Source organism: Corvus brachyrhynchos, unplaced genomic scaffold (assembly GCF_000691975.1).
Source record: "Corvus brachyrhynchos isolate BGI_N302 unplaced genomic scaffold, ASM69197v1 scaffold5, whole genome shotgun sequence".
In the NCBI taxonomy this organism is placed as follows: domain Eukaryota; kingdom Metazoa; phylum Chordata; class Aves; order Passeriformes; family Corvidae; genus Corvus; species Corvus brachyrhynchos.
This window is the reverse complement of record NW_008238321.1, coordinates 10014050-10030510: the sequence shown is the minus strand read 5'-3', so window position 1 is coordinate 10030510 and position 16461 is coordinate 10014050. Positions and strand designations below refer to the sequence as shown.

Below are 16461 nucleotides of genomic sequence, written 5' to 3'. Positions count from 1 at the left end.
TTCAGCAGTTTGAAACATTTTTCCCCCAAGAGATAAAACAATTTCCCATTCATTTTGGTTTGATGTTTTAAGCAACTCAGTTTCCACATGTATCACAATAAACTTCTTTACAGATTCAGATCAGTGGCTGTTCTTGTAAACTGCCACTTTTAGCACAATCTTCTGTACATGTTGTTAAAGGCTGACAGTGAAGGCATTACAATGGTTTGTAATACATTTTATTATTTACAAATTGGTGTCTCCAGAGCCCTCTGGATGTAAAGTGCTCAACCTTACACAACCAGCATCTGAACATCACCTCAGAAAGCACAGTCTCATTCCTACTCCCTCCCTGCAGTAATCTGGGGCTTGATCACAAGAGCTCTCAAGTTTTTAGGTCCAAGGGAACGACCACTCCTACACGGGGTCCAGCCTTTGGCTTTATTGTGGGTAGCTGGCAGACTGAGTATTTCTCCCCAGTCCTTCCAACTGTTCACAACTGCACTGCTCCACTTATGGCTTCCTTAAAATAAAAAAGTCTAGAGGGCAAGCTGAGGTTGGAGGAAGGATCATGCTGGAGCAGCTCTGGCTACGTGCAGATCTCTCATCTGAAGGAAACCAAGGCAGAACAGAAGGATGTTGGGGTGGGGGATACTGAACACGAGGACATCCTGACCCACAGGCTGGCAGCTGGGAGAGGAAGAATGGCAGAGAGGGCAGGAGCACTGACGTTCTGGGGTGCAGAAATAGCTTGTGGGATGCTGGGCACTGACTTGTGCTAAGTGTAATGGGCATGATGGTCTGGGCCATGCAAGGGAATATGGCATAATATGGGCAAGGAGAGTGATAGAGAGCTTGTACAGGGTCCAGTGTTTGGTTCTCAGCTGTGCTGAACGCTGCAGAACAGGCCGTGATCATTGCTTGAAATGGAAACCACTGCAATTAAATCATGGCTTCTCAGACCTACTCAGCATCTGACAAAAGGGCTGCAGTGTGGCTGTCCCAGCAAACAAGACAACTACAAATGCCATGGATGCAGTATAAAGCAGAGAGACGGGGGAACAGAAGGCCAGGAGAGGCTGGTTGTCTCTACAGAAGTTCCATGACAAAGCCATAAAGGCTGGTCCAACCGAAAGCTCCAGTCATTACTAAATAAAGCATCCACAATTCACTCCCAGCCATGGTTTCCTTGTGTGGGGATTCAATGCTCCAAATCAATCTTCACACTGTGAAAATCATTCCCTTGCCCTTTCAAAACTGGAGCAACAGTGTCACAAAATGAGAGTGGTGGCTGGAAAAAAACATTACATTTCCAGTTCCCAGAAACATTCTTCTGGCTCTGGGGACACAACTATCAAGGGCCTCTGAATGCCAATGAGAGAAGCTAGAGCAAAATCCTGGCCTTTGTAAGCCAACGGGAGATCTGCCTTCGCTTCCACAGAGCAAGGAGCTCAGATCCACATTTTAGTCACCACCCCTTGTGTCAACAGGATCTGGAGATGATTTTCATTTACCCAGCTAACAAAAGTTACAGAGACACGTGCAATAACTAAAGGATCCACATTAAAAAGTATCTTCTGAAATTGTCAGATCTCCATGTGAACAGATTAACAGCTGGCCATGACACACCAGAACACTTTATCTGAAAGACTAACTATGGGTCGAAGCAGTATGTTTCAAAACTTCCTATCAGAACCCAGTTTCCTATCAGAACCCAACTCCATCAAGCCTTTGAACACGATGGTTTGAAAATGTATGGTACAACTGAGTCATCTGGCATCAAAGGATGACTAATCCTTAAAATTTATGAAAACAAACAGTAATTAAGACACCTCCATCATCAGAGACAAAGAAAGGGACCCAGCAATCACGAAACAGCTTTCAGATCTGCCATGCTTATTACAGCTGTTAGAAAAAACCAGTCTTATTGAAAATTACATGCAAGAAAAATAAACTGTAATCAAGCTTTTAAAAGCCTGTCCTTGTTTTGCTTGGTTTTACAAACTGAAAGATATATGCAGTTTCTGTGGCTATTTGGTATTAAACAACAGTAAAAAACCACAGAAACAGTAATACTCTGAAGAGGGTCATAATGAATTCATGCAGCAATTTAAAGCTGGCTTTTAGTACTGTAGTTAAAACACAGTCCAGCACACGTTCCACTGCCCTACTTCATGCTACACAAGTTTGAAGGAATGTCATTTGGTAAGATGTTGCAAATATTGGAACTGAAGCAGCACAAACCAGATAAGCTGCTGTGTCTGTGTCACCTGTTAACACCTGCTGCCACACACAATGCTGATCTACAACAACAAAGGCTGCAGGTCACATTTTCAGTGGGTATAAACATGGATAGCTGTGCCAACAGCATGGGATTTGGCCTTGTGTACACATCTTTTTTTCTTCTTTGTATTTTTCTCCCTTGTGTTCATATTGTGCCGTTACTCTCAAGTGTATTACTTTGAGGTGGTCAGTCCTCAACAAATCAACAAGCTCCTTTTACTTGTCTCTAATGCAACAAAAATAAAAATCCTCAAACACTCCAGATCCAGAAAATACCACTGTATAAAAACCCTTTGAGAGCAAGACAGGGAAATAACTGATTAGCTTAAATGGTTTATAATCAGTGGCACCATACTTGCATCAGTGCAGATTCTAGGTCTACATTCTGCAATACAGTGTGGTGGCTAAGTAAAAATGAAAATAAAATCTGATAAAAATATGTGGCCTAATGGAAACATCATGGGAACACTTCTTCTTAGAGATTCTCCAGGAGAGATGAAATCAGGGCAGGAAAAAAAACAAGACTGTAAGCAGGAACGTCCAAAACACCTCTAGTACAAAGCTAGAACTTATCATGGACAGGAGCTTGCAAGAGAAGTCTCAGCACAGAAAGCTCCTCGTAACAGCAAAACTCATGAGGCTGATACCTAAATACTGGATGGAAAAAAGCCCAAAAAGCAACTGAATGAGGATACTTTTTGGAATCTACTGCTTCCATATTAAAATAAATGCACACAGATACAATGGAGGGAAAACCTGCCTGTGAGGAAGATGTGAGTCAACAGAGACTAAAGGACTGAGGAGGGATCCTGCAGGGCCTGACAAGGCACTGCTCCAGGGACAGGAGGGCAGGAATGGCTGTGTGGGGTCTGTGTGTCCCTGAGCAGAGCAGCCAGACCCTGCTCTCTGCCAGGCTCTCCACACTCCGAGGGCACCTCGCTGCTTTTCCACCTTCACCTCTATCAGGGTTTCCTTTGCTTCTCTCATTCCTAAACTGACCTTTGATACCTGGTCCTGCCTGCCAGTCCCACTGAGTGCTGGCTGCAATCTCAGTTAAGCCACAGCTCAAAGTGCTGCTTATCCCAATGGCAGAAAAAGTCACTGAAGAAAAAGGTTCTTAAACCTGCAAACATGACACAGCCATTTCTCCTACACATCCCATGTGCTCTGTATGGCCTTTTCACTGCCCTGCTCTGAGGCTGGGTAGCTCTGCTGAACAACTCATCCTGAACTCCAGCACTTTTTTCCAACCTCTGAACAACTCCCCAGTGACAGCTGAGGAGCTGTTCCTGCATTCCCTCATGTCCAGCTCCCTTTCTCTGCACCTCACCCTCATATTAATGTACTCTAACAATATACTAGGTTAAGATTCCCCAGATCAGCTCAACATTGAACATGCAGAAATGGCTGAAGCTGGCACGGCTTCTGCTCAAGGCCAACCTGAGGCAAAGCTGAGGTAGATGGCATCATTTGGCTCTTGTTTCTCAGTGCGTAAATAAGCACTGCTGCAAACAATCATAATGCTCAGCTTGGCTATTCAAAATGAGCAGTATAGGCAGGATTTTCTCTATAATATTAATTACCTTCTGCTTCTGTGACCAAACCCACCAAGAACACCACCACGCTGGGAAGACTCTTGTTCAGACCCCCCCAAATAAATTATGGTCTGGTACTTGGTAAATACTTGAACTCACTGGACAGAAGCAACAGGATCTGCAGATGTTACCGAATGCTTCTGCACACAGAGGAGGAAATCTCTCTGTAACAGACACCAACACCCCTAACTCACCCATCCTTGTCATCATTCCCCTATCATGAGAGCAATACAAGCCCTTCCTTCCCTATCAAAGAGCAGCTCCCAACCAGCCTCTTCATCTCAGTCTGAGTTCTGCAGGGCTGTGCAGGTGCAGTTTGCTGAACAGAGATGTCTTTGGAGCCAGGAGGCTGTGCTCTCATGGGCTCACTCTGCCACCATGCAAGGCAAACCCACCTTTCACTAATGAAACCCACCCCATGAAAGGGAAACCTCACACGACCCATTTCAGGGAAGCTGTTCCACCAACCCCCCTGGCTTGGAGCCTCCCTACAGCTTCAATTCCACAAGCCCATTAAGGGTATTTCACTGATGAGAACTCAGTGGAAATGAAAAAAAGGACATCCCCGAACCCTCCAGCCTTTGAATCATGTCCCAGGAATGAAATGCCCCAAGACAAGCACCTCCACTGCTCCTCCCACACTGCCCCAGCCGTCTCTGAACCTTGACTACAGCAGCCCTCAGTGAGACAAAGAAAACACCCTTTGCTTTCGCCTGTTGGATGATGCAAACCCACTTGCTGACCTTTCTGGATGAACATTTTTCTAGTGTGAATGGGCCAGCTATGATCTCACTACCTTGTCAATGAGGAGGAAGCGGGGAAAGCCTTTTCAATGTTCCATCAAAAGAGAGCTTTTATGCAGTCTGACATCAGGGGAAAACACAAGCCGGCTTTCCAACTGCACTGCAGAGCAGCTGAGAAGGCTCTCCAAAACCGCTCCCACCTTTCCAGGGACCCTCGCTCTGAGCCAGCTACTTAATGGCATGAGCAGACATTCAGCTCTAAACTTAGGATTGGCAAAAGGCTCAGAAAACCATCAATTACATCAAAGCTACAAGGGGATCTGACTCTGGAGGGCATAAATATGGATTCTGTTCTAAGAGTTCTGGTGTGACAGTGGGGTCAGCCTACAACCTTTACAATGAACATCCTGTTCCTGCTTGACCTCTTGTCCTTTTTTTCCCCTGCTACTTAATGACTGTTTGGAGCAGTCTTGGAGCTTGGAAAAAAAAAAATGTCCTCCAAAGCTGGCTGACGTATATTGATATTGCTGGTGGCAATATATTTACACAGCCACGAAAAGCAGCTGCTCCACTGAGCCTACTTTTAGCTTGTGCCCTACTAAAATGAATGCAAATCTCAAAGCACTACAACGGGCTGACTGAGAGACTAAGATTCCTTCAACGTGGTGCTGTGCTGGGGAAGCAGCCCCAGCAGTGACATCCTGCAAAGCTGCTGCCAGGAGTTTGCAGCTCTCAGGGAACGCTCGGTGTCCCAGCAGCAAGGGGACAGCCAAGACCCTCTCTCTTACCTGCATCTGCCCCATCCCTGCAGGGGTAGGAGAGAAGCACAAGATTCCATTATCACACACAGGTACCAACAGCAAGTTCATAACACAAGTCTCAGCTCTTTGCTGAGCACATCCAGCTGCTCTGTACGTGTTTGCTGCTGCACGAAATCAACTGGAAGCTGCATCAAACCCAAAGGCAACAGAACTAAATATCACAACCCTGAGGCACTTTGCTGTTTAGCTCCTGTTCAGAAAGGCTCACAATTGCAGTCCTTCAATCTCCCCAGATTGTTCTCAACCCTCAAGTAATTATTGATCCAAATTTTTACCTCATTTTTAATTGTTGCTGCAAAGCATACCCCACAAAGGCAAGGCAGTTAAGCAAGTGTAAAGTATGATTATTTTTGGGAACAGTGAGGGAATCTCAGATGTTTCTCCAGCTTATTTGGATGCAAAAACATTTTTCAGATGTTCAGAAACAGAAAAGAAAAAGAAATCCTGCCCAGACACATGTCTGCAGTATGGAAAACAGTGTATGAAAAACAATGAAATAGCTTAGGTGCCTTATTTTTGTTCTAGGATGTATAGCACTAAGTGAACAGCACTTTCCTCAATAAATCCATTGCAAGTGCAGCAATCAGTGTGTTGTGCTGAGCAATTTTATCTTCAAGAATGTGGTGGGGTTTATAGAATTCTTTTCTTAAGAAATTCAGGGCAACAAGAACTCAGAGTCTTCACAATATGAATGCTAAGTGTAAGTCTAATCTCCTACACACAGATGTAGATCAACAGCACTTGTTTAAATACTGATAAAAATTAGAACACAGTGAAGCCAAACGAACATAAATATTTCACGTAGTATTTACTGGAAAGTTGCAATAGGGATTTTGTCTAATGAGTAAATACAGCATGAAGCTGTTGAGTCTTCTATCCCTGGGGTAAGATAATTTGAAACACATTTTTTCAGATCAAAAGTGTTATGTTGTCAAATATAAAAGCCCAATTTAGGCTGCATAATATTTAATTAAGAAAACAGCATTCCATACTGTGATTTATTTATTTTTTTAAGTCCAATGCCCCTTGAGTCATTTTATCTTCTTAACTTTAAGATCTGTACTGTGCAAGATCATGGGAAAGGCACAATCAACTTTATTTTCATTGCAAAAAAAAAAAAAAAAAAAAAAGAGAGAAAACCTAAAGGGAATCCAGTGAAAATCAAATCCAAACCCAAGATTTTCCAATGACCACGTAACTTGAAAAGGCCATCTGTTCACTCCAAATGGAGAAGGGCGTTCTACCCGAGGATGGAGAGTAAAGATTTGGGTCACACAGGCACAGGGCTGAGTGGAGTTCCCAGGCTGAAGAGGACCCCGTCAGGGCCCTGCAGCCCCCTGCTCACCTTGACACTCCTGTGGTGTATCCGGGAGGGCTGGCACTTGACGCTGCTGGTGTTGCAGCAGCCGGTGCAGCGCTTCACCTCCACGCAGGGCGGCCATATCAGGAAGTTGGCCGAGGTGGGGTCGATCTGGCTCCGAGGTATCTCGTAGATCACCGTCCGCGTCTTGCACACCGCCGGGATGGCCTCCTCTGCGGGCACAGGAGAGTCACAGCCCCAGCTGAGCAGCTGCTCCCACCCCAGAGCACCCACAGGCACCAGGTACGCGTGGGACCAGTGCTCCCAGTCCCCACTGGTCACTGGCAAGCCAGTGCTGAGCGCTGTTTGCTGACAACTGAGCTGTGGTGTTAGCCTGGGGACAAGCTTGACTCGCTCCCAAAGCCCAGCCCTAAAATGAGGGTTTCCAGTGGCCTGGCTCCTGACACAGCTCAGGGCACACACCATGAGATAAGACAATCCTGGCCCCGGAAGTGACAGCAAGCCAGGAGCTCCTCCACATTTGATAACCCCCTAGTACAGCCTCAGAGTGACTGTGCAACAGCAGCTGTTGTTTTCCAGCACTGGGATCATCACTGCACACAAATACCATCACACAAACACCTGGCAAACAGCACCTCAGAAGTGAAACCGAGAATTATCTGTATCACACCCAATTTGCCCAGCTGGGAAACAACCTGCACCAGCTTGAAACTTTCAAGACTTGGGTTTCCACTTCCAGAACTTTAAGAATCCCACAGATCAAGGAGTCTGGTTCATCCACCCTTCCAAAGGGCAACTGCCGTTTTTTCTGAAGTTATCAAAGCTTTGTACATGGTGAGTTTTACTTAATTTGTTATTTCCTGAATGAGGCAAAACCACCAGAGTAGCATGACCGAAAAACCTGCAGCTGAACCAAGATCCTGGCGGGCTCAGGTAAGGTAAGCTTGTTTAAGATTATAATGAGTAGCTCTGTAGCACTGCCTGATGCTGCCATGATCCAAACCATGTATCATCATCAACCTAGGGACTGTTTAAGAAGCCAAGCTGGTATTACAAAACAGTCCAGAAAAAAATAGCAATTGCAGGGACAAGTTGTTTGCTGGTAAGTTCTCCAAAGACAGCTGGGAGATTTTTTTTCCTTGCCTTACAGTGGAAGCTTGTGATAGCTTTGGGTTAGATGTGTCAGGGAACTGGAACACTGCCTGCACTTCTTCACTTAGTTCTTAAGTACAAGAAGCTCAGGCCTAGCCTATGCCTGCATCATGGAAATCTAGGCTTAGTTTTGAAAGAGATGCATTTCAGTAGACTAAACAGAGTGAAAATTCTTACTCTCAACCCCCAGTGCCATGAACTCAAAAAAATTAACACATCCAATACTGCAAGGTAGCTGGCAACTCCTGCAAGTTATTGAGCACACCCAGTTCCCAGTGCCTGCTGTGGGGACGCATTCAGCACCTTGCAGGGTGAGGTGCCAACATCGCAGGCTGCGCCCCGGCCCCCCCTGCCAATTCCCACTGCAAATCCCTGCTGACAGCAGGCTGGGCTATCTCTGCGTACCACCACAGCCCCAAGCACAAACAGGCTGAGTTACCCACCATGGGTAAGACCATGGATGTTTTCCACGGTCAGATGGAACGGTGGAACACTCACACCTAACCAGGTGAACAAGCAGTGCCTATAAACCCTCTTCATCATGCCTTTTTTGAATTTATATTTGGGCTTTGTTGGATCACCATCGTTATTAATAAGGATAAAATCCCCTGTAAACATGCCTGGTGCCCTACACAGTGATGGAAATCAATGCCCTGGAGTTTCTATCAATGGCTTTCAATTTTCGGGATAAACTGTATTTTTCTTGTGAATAAAGAGTCAAGCTGTTTCCTTTTGTGGAGCTTCTGTACTGAAAACTCTACCAACTGTTGATGTTTTTTAAAGCACACTGCTGTAGTTGTTCCCCACACTATGAATTATACATTGAATATCACAGCATTTTCTAACCGAGGTCTAGCTTTCCAACATGCTGCAACAAGAAAGTGAATGTAAAGAATTTGTGCATGTCTGTCTCCTATGGACATCCTCCAGAAGACAGCTTCTCAGGCAACGGCTCGTTTTGTGCAAAAAGAAAGGCAGAAGCTAGAAATGCCCCTTTTTTTCCTTTGTGCATGTCACATTTTTCCAGTGAAATGTCCTGCTTGGCTGACCAAAAGCACCCTCTCTGCTTTCACTCCCAAAGTACAAATAGCTTGTTTCTTACCAATGCTTCTTTTTCTGCGAATGGGCACAGGACGGTTCTCTTGCACATGTTTAGCAGAATGAACACTGTAAGATCTCAAGTTTGTTTCTGAAACATCATCGTATCCTGGAACAGGAAACAAAATGTTAAACTTCAGGTATGTTGTTTGCACCAGCGTCACTACAGTGCTGCTCCATAGGTACAAATCTGTGCTGTTCACAGGCACAAGACCAAATCCTGCTACAATTAGTCCAATGTAACCCCTGTTAATGCAAGTGCAAGGGCATAAGGCAGGAAAGAAAGACATCGACATTGAATGTCATGTATAAGCATGCACAATTTAATTCCAATATCCCTTTTACCGAAAGCCCCCAGAAACAGTGCACACACCGTGGCACAGAACCATATCTAAAGTAAAACAGTTGCATTTTTATGTGAAAGGCATAATACAGCTTTTCTTACTGCAAAGGTGTAGCAATAGGAACAATAATCCTGCATGTGAAATGTTTCTTACGAGCATTTTGAAGTTCTGGTATGAGGCTACAGTAAAAAATATGGTATTAGTCTCAACAGTAACAATGCTGCCTCTGTAAATTTTCTGTTCCTTGGTTTTCAGGGCAGTACTAGGACAGAATCAAAAGCAAAAAGTAACTAGCATGGGTTTCCTTTTAGCCTCTCTGTTGCAGAACAAATCCCCTGTGAAGTATCCTAACCTTTGGAGGGGCATCTGAAGCTACTGCAAACTCTGGGACTGCATCCAGGCTTGTCTTGTTCCTTAAATAAGCCTACCACATGGGTTAAAGGGCCATGAGAAAAAGCAAAGATGGAAAACTTGGCATTTCATTTATCATAAAAAACAACAAAATAACTGCTCCAACTATTTGGGTTTGTTAAGTGAAGCAGTTCAGGTCGTGTCCCATGCCATGGGGTCTGAAAACCACAAGCACAATCTGCAAATGGGGAATCAAGAGGATGGAACCAAACAGAGAACTGCACACAGACCCCAGGACACCCAAACTAAGGGGTTTAGCACTCTGTTGCCTGGAGTGTCCTCTGTAACATCACTGCAGAGTTCCAAGTTCTCACTGCTGGCTCCTAAGAAAACTGCGATGTGCTCTAAAAAAGTATAAAAGGGTATTACACAGTACTCAATTACCCTCTCTGCAAGCTACCAACACCCTACACTCCCATGTTCTGCACTGTCACACTCCCTGCTTCCAGTTTGTTCTGTATACACAGCTGACTGTCTCTGGAACTTGTTCTAATCTCAGCTTTATTAGTAACACACATCATAAGGCTCTGCTCCACAAAACAACCAACTCCTTTTCTCCTCCCAAGAAATTGTGCCCTAAGGAATGTGCAGCTTGTCAAATCACCTGCACAGCCAGGTGAGACATGAAGCCAGCAGGATCTTCAGCACCTCAGGAAGAGTTCTGCATCTCAGGGTTTATCATCACTTCTTGGAAAATACTATTGTAAGTAGCTAAGAGAAGATAAAATGGGAGGTCCAAGAGGTAGTGCCAGGATCACCCACTGGTCCTGCCTATTCTCCTTATCAGCTGAACAGACCCTTGTACGAAATTAGTCATTGTGAAATCCACAGTCTCAATTTACCCAAACAAATTGGCTCCTAGTTCCTATGTACAGTGCTTGTTTCCCATAGATTTCAATAGGAAATTTTGGAACCTGACTAATTAGCTGGTACTGGGCCTTATTCGCAGTCCCAGTCCTGTCATGTAACACAGCAATGACTAAAGGGTTTTATTTCTGCATTTATTGCACCCTATACTCCAGAAAACTCATCAGTGGTATAAATAAAATGGCTTGCCAGAGATCCCACAGGAAGTTTGCAACTGAGCTGGGGAGCGGAGCCAGGTCTCCCACATCCCATTCCAATGGCACCAGGCCATCCACCTGATCCCAAATGGTGTTATGCAAAATGAGGATCCGTTCTGATGTGCCTCCAGCCCTCTTCTGTTTCCTAGCACTCAGCCACCCAACACCTTAATACTAACCTCCTTTTTGGCAGCTTCGAGTTGTCACAACCTCTCCCTCAATTTGAGGCAATGAAGTGATACTCAAAAGAAAGCAGCATGAATTCTGCTCAGCCTAAGATCCAAGCTAGGCTCAGTGCAAGCAGCATCTCCATCCATAAGCAAACAGTGTTTAAAAGGAGATTAAACACAAAAGTAATGCCTCTAATCCGAACTGCTTGGTGGGCACAGGCGTCAGGCTGGAAAGGGAAGCCGTCCGTGCTGCCAGCGCTACGGCAGGGCTGGGCCACGGCTCCTAATCCCACACTCAGCAGGGCTGGCACAGCTCCCTCCTAGCATGAAGGATCCCTCGCTGCCTCGTTTAAAGAAGCTGGTAAGCACCAAAGGACTGGTATGATCAGCTAACCAATATGTTAAGCCATGTGCTTACATAGAACTGCTCAATTCAGCTGCACTTAGCCATTCTCCATCACCATGTTTATAAAGCAAAATGACACCTCGAGGAGCATGTGTTGCTTGTAAGATGATTTCTAAGGTGAAGGAGGCCTCTGGCTTGTCCTGTACCTCACTGTCTCACTGCATTGTCTCAAGCATGTATAGCAGCTCCTAAGCCCATGTCTCTCTGTGAGGGTTACAAAAAGAGATCTGCACAGCTCGCTCAGCAGACAGCAGAACAAGTTCCAGGCAAACCTCAGTGCATTATCTAACACAAATTGTAGTATTTCTATCAACACATCATCCATGTTGGGTCTAATAAACAGAATCATGGGGCACATGGCTGGAGCCAGAAGACACCACAATGCTACAAGCACTTAGTGTCCCCCTGATCCCCACAGGCATTTGGAAGGAATTCCATTTCCCAGTTAAGTCAATGGGAAAATCATCGCGCTTCAAGCAGTGTTTAAGTCAACCGGAGTCTTGCCCAAGCAGGAGTGAAAAATCACCAAGTCAGCTTTGAAACTCACACTCGGCTCTGAATGTGTAGCCAGAAGACCTTCTTTTATTTCATTAAAACCACGATGCTAGAAAAAACATTCCCTAGTTTAACTTTAAGGAAGGCTGATACTTAATTTGTATCAGTTTTTCCCCCAACGTACTGATCTAATTGCAGGGTGAGGATAAGCTCTTAGCAAAGGAAATGGGAGTTTATGGGTGCTTAGCACCTCACAAAATGAGGCTCAGAGCAGAAAGCTTAGAAATGGGTGGTTCTTAGTTTAGAACTTGAACACTGTTCGTCACCAAGGGAAGATGGAGGATGCTGCACACAGCCAGATTAGTGCAGCTCTCTTTTAACATTTTAATAACAAAAAAATGTTTTCATGGCAGCTGATCAAGAAATTTCTCCGTAATCTTTTATGTAGTGACAACATATCAATGACGGGCATAAAAACTCTTGCAATTAGCCTTGGTCAATCCATTAGTGTAGCTGAAATTGTTCTTTTTTGTCAGATTGGCAATTTTCCACTGGGTCATGGAATATAAATCATGGAGTTCCTGTGACATTCTGCCAATACATGATTACTCTTTTCCCTCAAGAAGCAGGTGGAAAGCATCCTAAGTTTACTGCTACTTTATATTTATCAATTTATACTTTGCATTTCCATCTTCTTCCCAAACTATTTTATGTGAGGTACAACCCTCAACACATGCAGTGTTAATGCAAACCCTTCTAGATGTCACTTTGTTGTGCATCCAGAAAGCACAGATCCAAGACTTCTAGTACCAACAGCAGCAGTTTAGGAAATTCTTATAATCTCAGTTTTTTCAGGAATTCAATGTAAGGTACAATAAACTGAAACGGTCTGTCTTACAAATCAGTCCTAGAGCCAAAAAGCCCATGGCAACATCAGTCTGGCTTTCTGATCTTCTTTTTGGCTGATGCAAAATCTGCTCTTCTGACATCCAACTGCAGAGATAGATGTCATTAAGTTTTCGACTTTGATCTGTTAAAGGAAATATAAGTAGCAGCCTGCAAGATCCTGTTTTGTTTAGGTTTTTGGGTTTTTTTCCTTTACCTAGGTGTGATCAACCAACTGTAAAGGAGGAGGAGTACTCCCTCATCTGTCTCAGGAAAAACACAGGCCACACATGGAAGATGCCTCTCACGATGTGTAAGACATGCAAGGGAAGCCAAAACATTGCACTGTAACATTTGAGCACCACACCAAAACCCGCAAAGTCAACAGCACATTTTCCAAAAGACTGAGCTCTGCAGCAGCCTAACACTTTTTCCATGGAAGTATACAGTTAATTTAGAACATTTCTCCACTTAACAAAAGCTGCTCTGCTAGTTCTTAATCACAGGCCGTTAAATTCACATGGCCTAAGGTGACCCTGGTGGATGCCCTTAACCCGTGCAAAGAGGCACACTCAGCCCTGCCTTTCCCCATGCAGGCAGATGACTTGGGGAAAATCTGTTCCCAGCGGGAGGCAAACATAATAGGTGATGAAATGAACTCTACCTCCCACAGGACAGATGGGAGAGGTGAAGCACGAGGAGAAAAACCACGCTGCTGAGCCAAAGAGAACTTCACAGGCAGAGCGGAGGAAATGCCCCGTTCTGGGGATTTAGGCTGCTCATAGTAAAACCGTACTCTGCACACTAGAGCTGCCTACTTCCTGGGACTGTGCATGCTTTCTCCTTTAAACAGGGTCACACTCTGCTCTCCATCATGCCAAGGCAATTCTGTCACTGCCTCTGGATCCCAATCGCAGCAAATTCATACAAGACCCTATTTCCTGATAGAGAATTTTCATGCTGCCTTTACCCTCCGAGTCGGACATGCAGCACTGGGCTCTGACAAACTGGCCTGGATTTTCTTTTTTGAATACAATGATAAGCTCCATGTTGGGTAGTGTTTTTCTTTAAGTAATATGCCAGATGGTCTGGGGGTGTGGTTTCTAATTTTATGAAGGGGGTTATCAGTCATCTCTGTGCTACAATATAGAGACCAAATCTGTCAGAATAGAAGAAAAACCTGCCCACTCTGACTTACAAAACTTACTTTTCCAATTAAAAATATGTGTTTTGCATTGCAGGAGAGAAAATTACTGTTCTTCCTTCATTTTCCACAGATTCCGCCTTGTTACTCAGGAATATCAGACATTTTCTTCATGCATGCCTGATCCTGCAAACTCTTAGCCTACAAGATCATTCTTAATTCTCAAGTCCACCCACTGAGTTTACACAGGGCTACTCACATGCAGAAGGACTGGCAATACCATGCACTAAAACGAGGGAGAGAACAGTCACTGGAGTGATTTTGTTCTGAGCCTCAGCTGAAAACGAGTACATGCTATAAAAGAGAAATATACACTGTACAAGCCCTCACTGAACTGGCTGTTCCCTAAAGGCAATTGCAGCCCTAAGGAAATACATTTCAGAAATATCATCTTACCAGGGACAACGAGAAAGCACTTGATTTGCTAATTCAAGCTAATACTAAATATAGTAAACAGGCCCGATCCTGTTTACTGAGGAAAGCACGGCAATTTCAATACTCGATTAGTCACTCTGATAAGCCCTTAGTAAGAATTACTCATGACAGTAAAGCCTGCAGGACTGTGCCCAGGAAAAGCAAATATGGGTAGTAAAGATGGGCTACTCCATGAAATCTCAACCCTGCCTGAGCAGCTCAGAGTACAGCTTAGCACACGGGCAAAAGCAGCACTCACACAAGCAAGAACCGGGTGAAAGGCTGAATATTTTGGTTTTATTTTTTAATATTGTTTGAGTTCACGTCTTAAGGAATTACTGTTTCATGGTGAGATAGTAAAATATTTATGTCTCTTGTTTCTCTAATGGTTTCTAAACTGACAAATTGCAAGAAAACGGCAAAATGAAATGGGTAAACTTGTGGCTGACCTTTTCTATTTTTGGTCTTGCATCCTCCAGTTAATATTTGCCACGAGGTAAGTAATTACTTTCTGAAATAAATTAATTTCTCTGCTACATTTACCCATTTATTCAGCTCCTGCCGTTGCCTCACTTGTCTGCCTGATTCTCTTGCAATGGAGCCACGTGAACTTTTGCTCTCCTTCTAAGTGGTATTTAAAAATGAAGCATGTGCTTGTTACGCTGAGGTATTTGAAAAAATAATGTATTCTGGTAGCTACAGAACCCTGAATCAAAGGCAGGAGCAGAATGCACTATTTTAAAATGCTAGCGCTCAGATCCAGCCCTTCTGCAACAGCAGCCAACTCCACTGAGTTCACTGGGAAAACGATTTTAGCAGTAGTGCACTTGTCTGGTCCAAAAGAGCCTTCAGTGGGGAAATATGAACTGCATACCCCTTCCCTGTTGTGAAAGTTTCTCTAATTGCGGTGATAAACAACAGTGATGAAGCACTGCTCTCCAAAAATATTAAACTGATGCCAATCTGGTAATTAGTAATTAGCCTCTATGGTAAAGTCTTGTGCAAGACAGAAATACTCCCATTTTCAGTATAATGGGAAAACATTTGCTCCCTAATCACATGAAAATTGAAAGCTATGACTGTAAAATAGGTTCCTAGTGCATTGCTGCTCATTAATAAGCACTGTACAAAAAGCAGTGAGTTAAACTCTAGAAGGATCCTGCAACTCTGAATGAAGGTGATTGAACCTGGTACAGACTTTACAAAAATACACAGCATATGGTTTAAAAGGAGATGGCCCAGTACCAATGCAAGCAAGAACTCATTCATTTTTCTCCATGTTTGTGCTTCAGCAAGATGCAGGCTTCCCCTGGGCACATCAAAGGTGCCGGGTTTATTCTCTCTCAACTGAGGGAAAAAATCACCAGGAACAAAGTGCATCAAGTGAAACCAAATGATAAGGAACCCAGCAATACCATGCTTCTAGATCTGATTTACTGCTGCAACGATCTGTTAAACTGCACGTTCTCACTACACCCATTTGCATGCCTAATGATGCAGAAAATAACCCTGCACTATTTTCTTTTGGAAAAAAAAGAGTGTATTTTTGAGGGTAAGCTTCATATGCAGGTTCCTGTTTAAAATCAGCACGGACGGTTTATTTTCCTTTTAATAAAGCCCAGCGCTTGAAGAGACATTACTTCATTCATAAATATTGTTTCAAATATTTTAAATACCTCTAGGACAGTAGTTTAAAGATAACAGAGCAATGCAAGACCAACAACAAACCTTATGGCAATTCTTCTCCGCTGCGAGACAGAGAGAGCTCTGAAAACACGGGGGTTCACAAGGTCCCTCTCCACCCTGAACCCCAGGAAGTTTTAACTCCCGATCGACCCCTTGGCCGCCGCCTCCCTGTGACACACAGCCCAGGGTCGCCTGGCTCTCGGGGCCGGTCCCCGCACAGGTGTCTCGGGCGAGGTGCGGAGCGGGGAGCGCGGGGAGCGCGGGGAGCGCGGGGCCTCCCCCCGGGGCGGCGGCGGCCGACGGCGCGGAAGGAAGGAGGACGGGACTAATTTACCTACGGAGTCAATCTCCAGGAGGCGCTGCAAGTCGCGGATGCTGTGGATCTCGCTG

The 16461-nt window shown here is 44.5% G+C and overlaps 1 protein-coding gene across 1 annotated transcript in view; it reads right to left on the bottom strand.

Annotated features, from left to right (window-relative positions):
- The window catches only part of PDGFA (platelet derived growth factor subunit A), a 33909-nt gene that overhangs the window by 6532 nt on the left and 10916 nt on the right, over nucleotides 1-16461 (bottom strand). The window contains exons 2-4 of the mRNA XM_008633657.2: nucleotides 16406-16458; nucleotides 8997-9101; nucleotides 6767-6954 (exon numbers count right to left, since the gene is read on the bottom strand). Of these exons, the coding sequence (XP_008631879.1) occupies nucleotides 6767-6954; nucleotides 8997-9101; nucleotides 16406-16458 (346 nt within the window). The remainder of the gene's footprint in view (nucleotides 1-6766; nucleotides 6955-8996; nucleotides 9102-16405; nucleotides 16459-16461) is intronic.